Raw genomic sequence first — 16,025 nt, 5'->3', positions numbered from 1 at the left:
CTGTAGGAAATTTTCAGTTTCTTTGCAATTTCTCGCATGGAATAGCCTTCATTTCTAAGAACAAGAATAGACTGGCGAGTTTCACATGAAAGTTCTTTTTTTCTGGCCATTTTGAGAGTCTTATCGAACCCACAACTGTGATGCTCCAGATAATCAACTAGCTCAAAGGATGGCCAGTTGTATAGCTTATATCTCCAGCATAATTGTTTTCAGCTGTGCTAACATAATTGCACAAGGGTTTTCAAGGGTTTTCTAATCATCCATTAGTCTTCTAAGGCGATTAGCAAACACAATGTACCATTAGAACACTGGAGTGATCGTTGATGGAAATGGGCCTCTATACACCTCTGGAGATATTTCATTAGAAACCAGACGTTTCCACCTAGAATAGTCATTTACCACATTAACAATGTATAGAGTGTATTTATGATTGATTTAATGTTATCTTCATTGAAAAAAACAATGCTTTTCTTTGTAAAATAAGGACATTTCTAAGTGATCCCAAACTTTTGAACGGTAGTGTATATATATATATGTGAATGGAAATATATTTGTGTGTGTATGTATATATACATATTTATATATATTTATATATAGCGATGTTTATATATTATATGTATAATGTTTTGCTTTGTACCTGTATTTCCGATTACCATGAACGCAGCATGGACACCCTGTTGAGCTATCAGCCAATGGCTGTTGAGAAGGGGCGGGGCTCAATAAACTTGTCGACCCCTGCCCTCGCTGTCTACAAACACGAAACCTCTTTCATTCATTAGTGTCGTGTTTTACAACCGCGCGTGTCTCGAGCCTCACTGTCCATCATTTACTAACTCCAGCGCAGCGCGAGGTGAACAGCTGACACCTCCTCGCGGCTGTCAGCAGGTGGAAGAGGCAGAATATGTAAATGAGAGAAGATGCCTTAACGTACCCATGAACTAAACACAGCTAAACATCGATATTTTATTTGTCTTTCCATTCAAACATAAACAAACAAGACAGCTGACACCGACACGCCTGAATAGTTAAATACAAAACACAAGTCCGGTTGTTTATAATTCAATTGCCACTATTATAAAGCTATTTTACGTTTCAGATTTTATTTTTTATTCCGTTGACACGCGAGAGAACAAAGAGAACCTTTCCACATGTCCCTCGTTACAGGCCCCAGTCGGCGGCGCGTCCTCATTGGCTGGTACCAGCCGACCAATTACGTGACCGCACACTGAGAAGTCCCCCCAACATCGGATTCTCTGATTGGCCCAAAGCGTTTGGCGCCTCTTGAATCTGCTTGCATCCGTTTGTGGGCGGGCTGCGCGAGGGACGGCGAGCAGTTTGAACCGAAAAGCTTTTTTTTTTTTTTACCGACGAGGAAACATTGAATTCGGACAAAAAATATAGTTTGGTGGAATTTAAAACTCTCGTGATTTCCTAATTCACAAACACGCATTCTTTTTTATGATAAAAGCGGCGGGAAAGGGCAGCTTTGCGCGTTGTTGCTACGTAAAAGCCGGTCTCGCGCAAAGTGATTCCTTCCTTATCTTTTCCCGGGAGCTAACAGCTAGCTGCCGAGCTACCCCCCCCCCCCTCCACGCCCCCCCACCCCAACACAAAGGACGACTTCTGCCGGTGTTTTTGTCTTATCGATCCCTGATCGCTCCGTTGAATGAGGTTTGAGCCTCACGTGCAGGTAAGAGGAGCTCGCGATGCTTTTGGCAAACTAAACCTAAACTGTAGCTAACGTCGAGCCACAAATCCGTGTAAAAATGGGTTTATTGTCCCCTCTTGAGAACTTTTTTTGGGGGGGGAGAAAAACATCACGATTAATTGTGAATTAATTAACTGCTTTTATGTTCATGTTCAGAGCGATAATTAAGTGTTTATGACACCATGAGCCACATTTTGATGAGACTGTCGTTAGCCTATGTGTACCTAGCTCAAACAATGTATACAATATAAACCTTTTATTGTTATTGTACAGGATACAACCATATTAGAAGTTACTCCTGATTTATGCAATTAAAAAAACGCCCACAAAAACAAAACTACTTTCACAACACATGTATGTATAATATATAACATTTTGTATTGGAATTGGAGTCTTTATTGCACGACATTAAATGTCATTATTTCATAGGATGCAGCAGGATACATATTTAATGTTTATTTGATGGCTTAAACTAGCTGTCAGCTTGATACCTGCTTGTTTGTAGCTCACCCAGTGAAACATAAATATAACGCCCTTTATTGTTATTGTACGGGATGTAACCATATTAGGAGTTACTCCTGAAAAGAGGAAGAAAAAAACAAAACATTCAGATGTTTTAAAATATATAATAAAAAAATACCTCGGGGATTGACACTTTCAATGTGAGTGGTTATTACACATTCTCCACAATCTCCAAATAATGTTTAAATGACCTGAATTTAAGATTTAATTGAAATGCTATTATCGCAAAAGGCTACTTTAATAATAAGTGCAGGAATACCCCTAATAATATCTAAATGTGCTTAAAGGGATATAAGTGCTAAATAGGCAGAATTTCTTTTTTAAAAAAGTGTAATCGTACAATTCTGTTTTTATCACTAATTAATAAATGTATGAACATTTGTATGTTTGTGGGTAGATTAGTGTTTTACAATTGGATCAAATACGTCACGTTTTTTATGTTAAAAGTTCTACGGTTTAAACTAATTCATTGAGTAATAGTGGAGTAGACGTAGCATGACATTTAAGTACTAAAGTAAAAGTATGTTTTTTGTCTTGTTAAATCGCCACATGGTTGATAAGGAGCCTCGTATAAACTCAGCTGCCATATTGTTTTATTTATTAGCAGTTAAAAAACAACAAAGACCAACATTAATCTTCATGTTTAATCTTATTTTCAGTAAATTAATCTAGAGTTTTGCCCATATCCTGTTATTTAGAAGCGAGATAGCTCGCTGCTTAATATCTACTTCCATCTTCATCTCGAAGGATAACAATGTCTTTAATTACTTGCCCGATTTTTTTCTGTTTGTTTACCGCAACGCTTAATTTTCACGTCATTATTTAGCTGCTCTTAATCCCAAAACTCGGTCTGTGGTTTTTAAAGATGGCCAACTGGGTCACACCACTGCCGTCGACCACATCTCTTACCATCTGACTCGCATCTAACCGCCGCCGCTCCGTGACGCCCGTCTGACGCGTCGACTCAAAAGTGCGAGATCTCAATCGCACCAGTCGGGCTGCTCGGCGGCGACTCACGCCGACCTCCCGGGATGCCAAATGGATCTTGTAAATAAATAAATCCCAAACCCCGCGTGTGTTTCAGTCAAAATGTATACATCTTGGCGTATGAAAAGCCTTCGGTGTGGGAGCCTTCATCCTCATCCTCCTCCTCCTCGTGTCTCACAGGTCCATCATGGTGCTGACAGGGAAGCGCTCGGAGAAAGGCCCGGCCTGCTGGAAGAGGAGGGTGAAGTCTGAGTACATGAGGCTCCGGCAGCTCAAGCGCTTCAGACGGGCCGACGAAGTCAAGGTCAGCTTGCAGACACACACACGCACGCACACACGCACACACACACACACACACACACACACACAAAGAGAGAGACCTTCACGCCATCAGATGCCGGACTGGGAGATGGTGATCCAGGATCTGTAGCACTCAAACTATTAGAATGATAGAAACAAGCTGATAGGAGTAATTTATTATATAATAATCTGCACCAAAGAGGCCGCAAACATACACACTCGTAGTAATAATAAAAAGAAAACGTCATCGGGACTCTCGACGTCCCTAATTAAGACTTTTTGAATCTAGCGTAAAACCAAATGACGAATCACTGATTTGGTGCCATGACTGTAGAATCTAACTAACTCCCCGACGTACGTTTCTAAAATCACGAAAGCATAAACCGGTTCTGTCGGGTTTGCGTGCCAAGAGTTTGGGAGTTGTTCCTGAGGTCAAAGGTCAGGGATGTCGTACGTGTACAGATTGTAAAGCCCTCTGAGGAACATTTGTGATGTTGGGCTATGCAAAATAAATTGAATTGAACATTTCTCGCATTCATTTCCTCTTTACGGCGGCATGTTTTGTCCCGGGGATGATTTGTTTATGTTTTTACCTCCTCTGGGGATGCGGTACACAGTTTAGCCTCCAGTCCATTTGGATGAAGAGAGATGTTCCTATAGAAGTGCATCATGTGGTGTTGGTGTCCGGGTGAAGAGGAGGTGGCACTCTGCCATCCGGCTGCTTCTATTCATCAATAATCCAACATGACGCTCCCTCAGACACGGCGGGGAAATAAATGTTTTTATCACTTTTATTGCATCATCGACCGTCAACATCCCGTCGCATGATGGCGAGTTTCCCTGATGCTGTTTCCCGTTTCCTTTAAACATCTTTTCTCTACTCCTCCAGAGCATGTTCAACACCAACCGCCAGAACATCGTGGATCGGACCGACATCTTGAACCAGGAGTGGAAGACCAGGCGGATCCAGCCGGTTCACATCATGACGTCCGTCGGCTCCCTGAGAGGAACCCGAGAGGTCGGTGCCGCAGGGGAGAACCCGTCGGCTCTGTGCCGGTGGAGCGTGTTCTGACCCGTGTTCCGACCCGTGTTCCTCTGCCGTCCCGTCTAGTGCACAGTGGACAGCGGGTTCTCCGAGTTCTCCAAGCAGGTCATCCCCCTGAAGACTCTGAACGCCGTGGCCTCGGTGCCGGTCATGTACTCCTGGTCGCCGCTGCAGCAGAACTTCATGGTGTGTGTGTGTGTGTGTGTGTGTGTGAAGAAGCGCATGCGGCGTAGAATGTAGACGTGAAGCCGCGGCACCGTCTTAACCACGGCCGACATGTTTGTTTTGGCGTCAGGTGGAGGACGAGACGGTGCTCCACAACATCCCCTACATGGGGGACGAGATCCTGGACCAGGACGGGACCTTCATAGAAGAACTCATCAAGAACTACGACGGCAAAGTCCACGGAGACCGAGGTGAGCGATTGAGAGAGGGCGTCGCGTGACTCAAAGGTCAAAGGTCATGACACTGAGAGAGCGTGCGTCGCGTGTCTCAGAGTGCGGCTTCATCAACGACGAGATCTTCGTGGAGTTGGTGAGCTCCCTGTCGCAGTACAGCGACAACGAGGACGATGAGGACGAAGAGGAGGAAGAGCAGCAGGACTTCAAGGTGGAGAAGATGGAAGTGTGCGAGGCCAAGGAGCATCCGGAGGAGCCGCCGCCACCACCGCCGCCGCCACGCAAGGAGGCGCTCGTTGCCAGTGAGAGTGAGTCGACTACAGAGGCCAGATGCACGGGGGGAAGAGGTTTCCTCTAGAGCCAGTATTTGTTTATTTTTATCCTTATGGGCCACCGTAGAAACATGGCGCGGTGCAATGAAGATAACGCGGTTACGCTCTGTCACGGATAACGTGACGCCATTGGTAGAATTTATATTCCAGTCGTGAAATCGACTATAACTCCGGGCATCGCCACGCCCATAAATTAATATTTTTGCAGGAATACAGGTGTTTTTATTATTATTCCCCCACTGATTGTGTGTGTGTTTGTGTTTGTGTGTCTCCAGGCCAAAGCAGCGCTGACGACACCAAGAAGTTTCCCTCTGACAAGATCTTTGAGGCGATCTCCTCCATGTTCCCCGATAAGGGCTCCACGGAGGAGCTCAAAGAGAAGTGAGTGGTTTTATATATATATATATCTTTTTTTAATTTAGTTTTCTTGTAATTTGAAAAGGTCTAAACATTTCTTTACTCTTTGCTATTTTTAAATACATTTTCTTTTGTTCCTTTTTAAATGCACATCACCATCGGCCCCAAATATGTTGTTGATGTAGTTCCTTTATTTATATAGAAATATATTTTTAATATTGATTTTTAAAAATAAATTATTACAAATATTATATATTTAATAATTTTTAGATTTTATTAAAAATATTATATTTTTTATATTTAATAATTGTTATATTTTATTAAAAATATTATATTTTTAGTACCAAAGAATGAAACCTTTACTGACTCATAAACAGCTTTATGAAACAGACGTCACACATTAAACATTAAATATCTGCTTGTTAGGAGACTGCAGATGTTTCCTCATGAGTCATGTGACGAGTCATGTGACTTCATAAGAAGCTTTCAGTGTTTTAGTTTTTTAAATTTTGTTTGCCTTCGTCCTCAAGTATTAAAATTGTGATTTTGAGCTCGTTTGACATGCTGGAGGCACGGAAGCAGTAGAAACTTGTGTGTGTGTGTGTGTGTGTGTGTGTCAGGTACAAGGAGCTGACGGAGCAGCAGCTGCCCGGCATCCTGCCCCCCGAGTGCACGCCGAACATCGACGGGCCGAACGCTCGCTCCGTGCAGCGCGAGCAGAGTCTGCACTCCTTCCACACGCTGTTCTGCAGACGCTGCTTCAAATACGACTGCTTCCTGCACCGTGAGGGACACACACACACACAGACAGAGACACACACACACAGAGACACACACACACACAGAGACACACACAGACAGAGACACACACACACACACACAGAGACACACACACACACACAGAGACACACACACAGACACACACACACAGAGACACACACACAGACAGAGACACACACACAGACAGAGACACACACACACACAGAGACACACACAGTTATGTTTAATAAGTTATGGTGAGTTAGTTATGGTGAGATAGTTATAGTAAGTTAGTTATATATATAGTAAGTTAGTTATAGTAAGTTAGTTATGGTAAGTTAGTTATATATATCGTAAGTTAGTTATGGTGAGATAGTTATAGTAAGTTAGTTATATATATATAATAAGTTAGTTATGGTGAGATAGTTATAGTAAGTTAGTTATATATATAGTAAGTTAGTTATGGTGAGATAGTTATAGTAAGTTAGTTATATATATAGTAAGTTAGTTATAGTAAGTTAGTTATAGTAAGTTAGTTATATATATCGTAAGTTAGTTATGGTGAGATAGTTATAGTAAGTTAGTTATATATATAGTAAGTTAGTTATAGTAAGTTAGTTATGGTAAGTTAGTTATATATATCGTAAGTTAGTTATGGTGAGATAGTTATAGTAAGTTAGTTATATATATAGTAAGTTAGTTATAGTAAGTTAGTTATGGTAAGTTAGTTATATATATATAGTAAGTTAGTTATGGTGAGTTAGTTATAGTTAGTTATATATATAGTAAGTTAGTTATGGTAAGTTAGTTATATATATAGTAAGTTAGTTTTAGTAAGTTAGTTATGGTAAGTTAGATATATATATCGTAAGTTAGTTATGGTGAGTTAGTTATAGTAAGTTAGTTATATATATAGTAAGTTAGTTATAGTAAGTTAGTTATGGTAAGTTAGTTATATATATACTAAGTTAGTTATGGTGAGTTAGTTATAGTTAGTTAGTTATATATATCGTAAGTTAGTTATGGTAAGTTAGTTATTTATATAGTAAGTTAGTTATGGTAAGTTAGATATATCGTAAGTTAGTTATGGTGAGATAGTTATAGTAAGTTAGTTATGGTGAGTTAGTTATAGTAAGTTAGTTATATATATAGTAAGTTAGTTATGGTAAGTTAGTTATATATATATAGTAAGTTAGTTATGGTGAGTTAGTTATAGTAAGTTAGTTATGGTGTAACGGGTAGTTTTCGTGTTCTTGTAGCGTTCCATGCGACTCCGAACACGTACAAGCGCAAGAACCTGGAGAACCTGGTGGACAGCAAGCCGTGCGGCGCCGAGTGCTACATGTACCTGGTGCAGGTGAGCCCCCCGCTGGTCCGAGGAGGTACTGCTCATGGTTTAAACGCGTCGCCGTGGTGACCGTCGCGCTGTGACGCCTCAGGACGGATTGGTCGGCGAGTTCCCCGCCGCGGACGACGCAGCGGAGCGAGCCAAGACGCCCACCAAGCGCCCGGCGGGACGCCACCGAGGACGCCCCAACAGCCGGTCGGGAACGCCGTCCGTCTCCTCGGAGACCAAAGACACGGACAGCGACCGCGAGGGCAGCAAGGAGGAGGAGGAGGAGGAGGAGGAGGAGGATGGAGAGGAAGAGCAGCAGGACGACAACAAAGAGGACGAGAGAGACGACAACAAGAAGGACGACAACAACAGCTCCTCAGGTGAGACACCGACTTCCTGAGGGTCCTCGCGTCACCCTCTGGATACGTGTATGAAACACTAAGAGAGGGGGAGGGGGAGAGGGAGAGAGAGGGGAGAGAGAGAGAGGGAGAGGGATAGAGAGAGGGAGGGAGAGAGGGAGGGAGAGAGGGGGCGGGAGAGTGAGAGGGAGGAGAGAGATTTCATCTTTCTTTTTTCCTTCTGCTGCTGAATTTAGTTCCTTAGGTTCTATTGTAAAGCGCTCGGGTTCTGTTCTCATGTTCTCATGTTCTGGGTTCTGTGTTCTCTGCAGAGGGGAACTCTCGCTGTCAGACTCCGATGAAGCTGAGGGTCGAGGCCGAAGCGGTGGAGTGGAGCGGGGCCGAGGCTTCACTCTTTAGGGTTCTCATCGCGACGTACTACGACAACTTCTGCGCCATCGCGCGGCTCATCGGCACCAAGACCTGCCGACAGGTGAGCCGCGACCGTTGACCTCTCTGGCGGGTTCCGTGAAGTTCTAAGTTCCCCGGTGCGGTTGAGAACGTGGTCTCGGCCCCGCAGGTTTACGAGTTCCGGGTCAAGGAGTCGAGCATCATCGCCCGGGCGCCCGCCGAAGACGAGGACACGCCGCCAAGGAAGAAGAAGAGGAAACACCGGCTGTGGGCCACGCACTGCCGGAAGATCCAGCTGAAGAAAGGTCAGAGGTCACCGGGTTGACCAATGAAAGAGGCGGGTTATCTGTTCTTAAAGAGCTAGAGGAAAAACTATTGTGGTGATGTCTGGAACTGCAGGCGGAGATTTTGCTGGATTTCAGCTTTTTTTTTCGCTGCGCCTCCTTTTTTCTCTCCCCAGACGGCTCGTCCAATCACGTGTACAACTACCAGCCGTGTGACCACCCGCGGCAGCCCTGCGACGCCTCGTGTCCGTGCGTCACCGCGCAGAACTTCTGTGAAAAGTTCTGCCAATGCAGCTCCGAGTGTAAGACACACACACACACACACAAAGAGACACAAACACACACAAAGAGACACACAGAGAGAGACACACACACACACACGCGGAGAGAGAGACACACACACACAAAGAGACACAGAGAGACACACAAACACACACAAAGAGACACAGAGAGAGAGAGACACACATACAGAGACGCATACACACACACACACACAGAGAGACACAAACACACACAAAGAGACACACAGAGAGAGAGAGACACACAAACAGAGAGAGACACACACAGACAAACACACACACACGGAGAGAGAGACACACACACACACAGAGAGACACACACACAGAGAGAGACACGCACACACACACGGAGAGAGAGAGACACACACAAAGACACACACACACAGAGAGACACACAGAGACACACACACGGCTCCCCGTCTAAGCCCCGCCCTCCCGCTCTCAGGTCAGAACCGGTTCCCGGGCTGCCGGTGCAAAGCCCAGTGCAACACCAAGCAGTGCCCGTGCTACCTGGCGGTGAGGGAGTGCGACCCCGACCTCTGCCTGACCTGCGGCGCCGGGGACAACTGGGACAGCAAGAACGTGTCCTGCAAGAACTGCTCCATCCAGAGGGGCGCCAAGAAGGTTCTGACCCGCCGGGCCCATGCCGTTCTGCTTTTTTTGTCCAACTAGTTTTCAGATTGGGCCTTTTTAACTTGTTTTAAGGTCAGATTCACGTTAACATTAATCTGACCTTAAAACAAGTTGAATAAATCATTAAAGATATTATATATAATCCATTACTGCTGGAAACTTCTGACTTGACGCTTTTATTTTGAAGTATTACAACAACAACAAATTCCACAAATGCAGTAATAAAAAATAAAAAATTGTTATTTATTATATAATAATAATTTATATTTATTTAACTACGGAATCATTTATTATTTACTACTACCATTTTTTTTTAAATAAATGGGGAATGTAAAATGAAATGTATTTATTAGCCCGTAACGTTTAATATAATATAATTGAACCCTTATTGTTTTAACTCCTCCTCAGCACCTCCTGCTCGCCCCGTCAGACGTTGCCGGCTGGGGGATCTTCATCAAGGAGGCGGTCCAGAAGAACGAGTTCATCTCCGAGTACTGCGGCGAGGTGTGTGTGTGTGTGTGTGTGTGTGTGTGTGTGTGTGTGTGTGTGTGTGTGTGTGTGTGTGTGTGTGTGTGTGTGTGTGTGTGTGTGTGTGTGTGTGTGTGTGTGTGTGTGTGTGTGTGTGTGTGTGTGTGTGTGTGTGTCCCCCCAAGTCCAAGTGAAGACATCAAAGCGTTGAATATAAAAGTGAAACTTGTTTTATTTTTATTTTCAGATCATCTCTCAGGACGAAGCCGACCGCCGAGGAAAAGTGTACGACAAATACATGTGCAGCTTCCTGTTCAACCTCAACAATGGTACACACACACTCGCATACACACACACACACACGCTTACACCTTTACACACCTGCACACACACACACCTTCACACTCAAACACACACACACACGCACGCACATACACACACACACCTTCACACACGCTTACACCTTTGTACACACACACACACCTTCATACACACACCTTCACTCACACACACACACCTTCACTCACACATGCACCTTCACACACACACCTTCACACACACACACACACCTTCACACACACACACACACCTTCACTCACACACACCTTCACTCACACACACACACACCTTCACTCACACACACCTTCACTCACACACACACCTTCACTCACACATGCACCTTCACTCACACACACCTTCACTCACACACACACACATCTTCACTCACACACACACCTTCACTCACACATGCACCTTCACTCACACACACCTTCACACACACACACACCTTCACTCACACACACCTTCACTCACACACACACCTTCACTCACACGCACCTTCACACACACACACCTTCACTCACACACACCTTCACTCACACACACCTTCACTCACACACACCTTCACTCACACATGCACCTTCACACACACACCTTCACTCACACATGCACCTTCACACACACACACCTTCACTCACACACACCTTCACTCACACACACACCTTCACTCACACATGCACCTTCACACACACACACCTTCACTCACACACACCTTCACTCACACACACCTTCACTCACACACCTTCACTCACACATGCACCTTCACTCACACACACCTTCACTCACACACACCTTCACTCAAACATGCACCTTCACACATCACATGCACCTTCACACACACCTTCACACACACACACACCTTCACTCACACACACCTTCACTCACACATGCACCTTCACTCACACACCTTCACACACACACACCTTCACTCACACACACCTTCACACACACACACACACCTTCACTCACACATGCACCTTCACACACACACACCTTCACTCACACATGCACCTTCACTCACACACACCTTCACTCACACACACCTTCACACACACACACCTTCACTCACACATGCACCTTCACTCACACATGCACCTTCACACACACACACCTTCACACACACACACACCTTCACTCACACATGCACCTTCACTCACACATGCACCTTCACACACACACACCTTCACTCACACACACCTTCACACACACACACCTTCACTCACACACACCTTCACTCACACACACCTTCACACACACACACACCTTCACTCACACACACCTTCACTCACACACACCTTCACACACACACCTTCACTCACACACACACCTTCACTCACACACACCTTCACACACACACACACACACCTTCACTCACACACACCTTCACACACACACACCTTCACTCACACACCTTCACTCACACACACCTTCACTCACACACACCTTCACACACACACCTTCACTCACACATGCACCTTCACTCACACACACCTTCACTCACACACACCTTCACTCACACACACACCTTCACTCACACACCTTCACGCACACACACCTTCACGCACACACACCTTCACGCACACACACCTTCACACACACACACCTTCACACACACACACACCTTCACTCACACACACCTTCACTCACACACCTTCACTCACACATGCACCTTCACACACACACACCTTCACTCACACACACCTTCACTCACACACACACACCTTCACTCACACACACCTTCACTCACACATGCACCTTCACTCACACACACCTTCACTCACACACACCTTCACTCACACATGCACCTTCACTCACACACACCTTCACTCACACACACCTTCACTCACACACACCTTCACTCACACACACACCTTCACTCACACATGCACCTTCACTCACACACACCTTCACTCACACATGCACCTTCACTCACACACACCTTCACTCACACATGCACCTTCACTCACACATGCACCTTCACACACACACACCTTCACTCACACACACACCTTCACACACACACACCTTCACTCACACATGCACCTTCACTCACACACACCTTCACTCACACATGCACCTTCACTCACACATGCACCTTCACTCACACACACCTTCACTCACACACACCTTCACTCACACATGCACCTTCACTCACACACACCTTCACTCACACATGCACCTTCACTCACACACACCTTCACTCACACACACCTTCACACACACACACACACACACACCTTCACTCACACACACCTTCACTCACATGCACCTTCACTCACACACACCTTCACTCACACATGCACCTTCACTCACACACACCTTCACTCACACATGCACCTTCACTCACACACACCTTCACTCACACATGCACCTTCACACACACACACCTTCACTCACACATGCACCTTCACACACACACCTTCACTCACACATGCACCTTCACTCACACACACCTTCACACACACACACTCCTCCACAGCCCCGTGACTTTACCTTTCCTCTTCTTCCTCTGCAGACTTCGTGGTCGACGCCACGAGGAAAGGAAACAAGATCCGCTTCGCTAACCACTCGGTGAACCCCAACTGCTATGCCAAAGGTGAGGAGGACACAGGGAGGAAACGAGGAGGACACGGGGAGGACATGAGGAGGAAACGAGGAGGACACAGGGAGGCCTCGAGGAGGCCGTATTAACGTGAATGTCTCTCTCAGTGATGATGGTGAACGGGGATCACCGGATAGGAATCTTCGCCAAGAGGGCGATCCAGACGGGGGAGGAGCTGTTCTTCGACTACAGGTTAGAGGTTAAAGGTTTAAAGGTTTAGAGGTTAAAGGTTTAGAGGTTAAAGTCGATCTCTACAGTCTGAGGTTACAGAGTTCATAAATCTTTATCGAGTGTTTCTCTCAACGAGGAACGAACGTTTCATACGTTGCAAAAGAAGGAATCTGGTTATTTTTAGATTAATTTGGTGAATATTTTTTCACAATTAACTGTCAAACATTTTTTCTTTTGTCCGAAACGTTAAATTTAAAAGATATATAAAAAGAAATGTCTTTATATTTATGTTTATAGATCTATATCTATTTATATATATTTAATTATATATATATTTGTATATATTTATTTATATATAGAGAATTTTGTATATATACATTTCTGTGTATATATATACATGTATTTATGTTTATAGATCTATATCTAGGTATATATATTTAATTGTTTATATATATTTCTATATTATTTATATATAGATTATTTTATATATATTTACATCTATGTATATATTTTTAATTATTTATATATAGATTATTTGTATATATTTTTTATATGTAGAGATAATTTTATATATATATTTTTGTACATGTATATATTTCTTAATACCCTAGAAGGTGTGTGTGTGTGTGTGTGTGTGTGTGTGTGTGTGTGTGTGTGTGTGTGTGTGTGTGTGTGTGTGTGTGTGTGTGTGTGTGTGTGTGTGTGTGTGTGTGTGACAGGTACAGCCAAGCGGACGCTCTGAAGTACGTGGGAATCGAACGGGAGCTGGAGATCGCCTGACTCGACTCCTCCTCCCTGTGGATCGACAACCAAGGCCTTACACACACACACACACACAAACACTCCTTCACTTCAGGAAAGACAGTTGACTTGTCATAATGCGAGAGCTTCAGGAAAACTGGGAATATTTGATGCCGTTTTTTCTTTTCTTCTTGATGCTTGTTTTGAAAAAAGAAAAACTTTCATTTCTTTTTCTTTCTTCGTGTTTCTTTCTTTTCTTCTGGACGTTCAAACTTCCTCTTCAAGCTTCACGGACCAAAATCCTCCCGTCGTGTTTTTTTTATACCGCGTGAGCTGAAACCAGCCGGTAGCGTCTTCACCGCAATGCTGATCACAAGATCATCACGTCGTGCTCAGGGGTTCGTTTTCTTCCCGGTGGTACTTGAACTAAACATTCTTGTGTTTTGGACTAAAATATTTAGATATTAATGGAGGAAAAATCTGCAGATTAATTAATAAGGAACAATTTAGTTGCAGCAGATGTTACTAAAACATACGGCAAGAAATAACTGAAACCAAACTTTGGGTTTTTAAACCATTAATCTGTTAATCGGTTTATTGATTGACCCAAAAAGTCAGAACATTTAAGAAATGTGTTAAAATAAGTGATTTAAAAATGAATCCATGATTTCTCAGTTTTATAAGTAATTTATTTCCACTTAAAGGACATTTCAGTCTCTTAAAGGAAAGACGGATATTTGTTCTCCTGCTTTCCTTAATTGAAAATAAAATCAACTTTAGATATCTTAATATCTAAAACATCTTATAAAATTATGTAATCAAAAGCTTTTAAAACAGTCATGAACTAAATAAATATTAGAACATCTTTAAATGTTTTGTTCAAAGTTCAGTTCACGCTCATAATTTTTGTTTTGTTTGTTTCTACATTAATCGATTTTATAAAATCAGAAACTCGCAATGCCTTCAGGGCCCACTGGGGGGAAAATGTAGGCACAACGACGTGTGGAGTCCTTTTCTCTCTCAACACCAGCAGACACGTCACGGTGTTTACGTCGTTACCGGCTTTTAAAACGGGTGCTGCTTCGATGCCTTCAGGTGCTAATGTAAAAACACGAAACCAGCACTTCACACGTTCCTCAGTGAGCGTGCCTTCTTTTGTCTTATAACCACACTCATCCCTTTCTCTCTCTTTTAAAACCTTCTGCATGATCCTCTCTCTGAACTCAGGTGCTCAGACCTGAACCTTCTGTAATTAAAGGCTCTGAATCCTGGTGCTTCTCTCTCTCGAGGGGGGGGGGGGTTCCTGAACACATCACGAGCCTCTTTGAGTGAAGGCTGTGTGCATGAAGACGTTCTGGTGAAATATCACAAACCTTTTTACTGCCGCTTCAAACGAGGCTTCCTCTGTTCTCAGTGATGCATTTAGACCACGCCCCCTACCCACACACTGATTTAGGGGCGGGACTAAACAATCAGACTGAAAGTGTTTGAACTTCAATTAAAAGTGAGGAAAAAAACAAGTTTAAATGTGAAAGACGTTTATTTGACCTGCAGGTTGTTTCGAACACTTTGTTTCTGAGGTGCTGATTTTTGTAATGTTTACAGATTGTTGTTCAGTGACGCACATTAAAATATTATGAATGGACGCTTGTTTATTTTTTGTGTAAAATATTTCACCTTACAGTAAGTTTATCATATGTACCATTAAAAAAAATATGGTCAGATTGTAAGTGTCTTAAAAATTTAAAAAAACATTACACTATTTTCCAGATCTTTATTCTTCATTGAGCCACGACTAGTAACTTATTTAAAGTTTTAATCCTAAAAATCTCAAAACAAACTGATTTTAAATATTTAAACTACTCAGCTTCTTAAATTTTAATTAATGTAAATAATTTATACACATTTAATTTATTTAATATAATGTATGTTTAATTTTAATTATTAATTTAATGTATTCATTGAATTTGTTCACTTATTGATCGTAAATAATTT

At 43.3% G+C, this 16,025-nt stretch overlaps 1 protein-coding gene across 2 annotated transcripts; it reads left to right on the top strand.

Annotated features, from left to right (window-relative positions):
• The first annotated feature begins 1,361 nt into the window (after positions 1–1,361).
• ezh2 (enhancer of zeste 2 polycomb repressive complex 2 subunit) lies at positions 1,362–15,675 on the top strand. 2 transcript variants are annotated; one of them, XM_056433560.1, is made up of 19 exons: positions 1,362–1,690; positions 3,398–3,521; positions 4,407–4,535; positions 4,629–4,748; positions 4,858–4,978; positions 5,059–5,268; positions 5,568–5,673; positions 6,270–6,433; positions 7,668–7,765; positions 7,848–8,124; positions 8,415–8,575; positions 8,663–8,798; positions 8,954–9,079; positions 9,522–9,700; positions 10,118–10,213; positions 10,425–10,506; positions 13,032–13,112; positions 13,226–13,310; positions 14,009–15,675. In XM_056433560.1, the coding sequence occupies exons 2-19, from the start codon at positions 3,405–3,407 to the stop codon at positions 14,067–14,069; spliced, it is 2,349 nt and encodes a 782-aa protein (XP_056289535.1). In that variant the 5' UTR covers positions 1,362–1,690; positions 3,398–3,404; the 3' UTR covers positions 14,070–15,675. The 2 variants fall into 2 exon arrangements, with proteins under 2 accessions (XP_056289535.1, XP_056289536.1); XM_056433561.1 differs by lacking the exon at positions 1,362–1,690 and adding an exon at positions 3,205–3,277.
• Positions 15,676–16,025: the final 350 nt, after the last annotated feature.

The sequence above is a fragment of the Pseudoliparis swirei genome, chromosome 16 (genome assembly GCF_029220125.1).
Source record: "Pseudoliparis swirei isolate HS2019 ecotype Mariana Trench chromosome 16, NWPU_hadal_v1, whole genome shotgun sequence".
NCBI classification, from domain to species: Eukaryota; Metazoa; Chordata; class Actinopteri; order Perciformes; family Liparidae; genus Pseudoliparis; species Pseudoliparis swirei.
Note: the sequence above shows the minus strand (reverse complement) of the source record. Positions and strands in the feature narration are given on the sequence as shown.

Excerpts from the sequence above, each read along its gene's own strand:
- ezh2 (XM_056433560.1), top strand. The coding sequence starts at position 3,405 with ATGGTGCTGACAGGGAAGCGCTCGGAGAAAGGCCCGGCCTGCTGGAAG. Across the intron at positions 4,979-5,058 it reads CAAAGTCCACGGAGACCGAG|AGTGCGGCTTCATCAACGAC; the intron begins GTGAGCGATTGA and ends CGCGTGTCTCAG. Across the intron at positions 6,434-7,667 it reads ATACGACTGCTTCCTGCACC|CGTTCCATGCGACTCCGAAC; the intron begins GTGAGGGACACA and ends GTGTTCTTGTAG.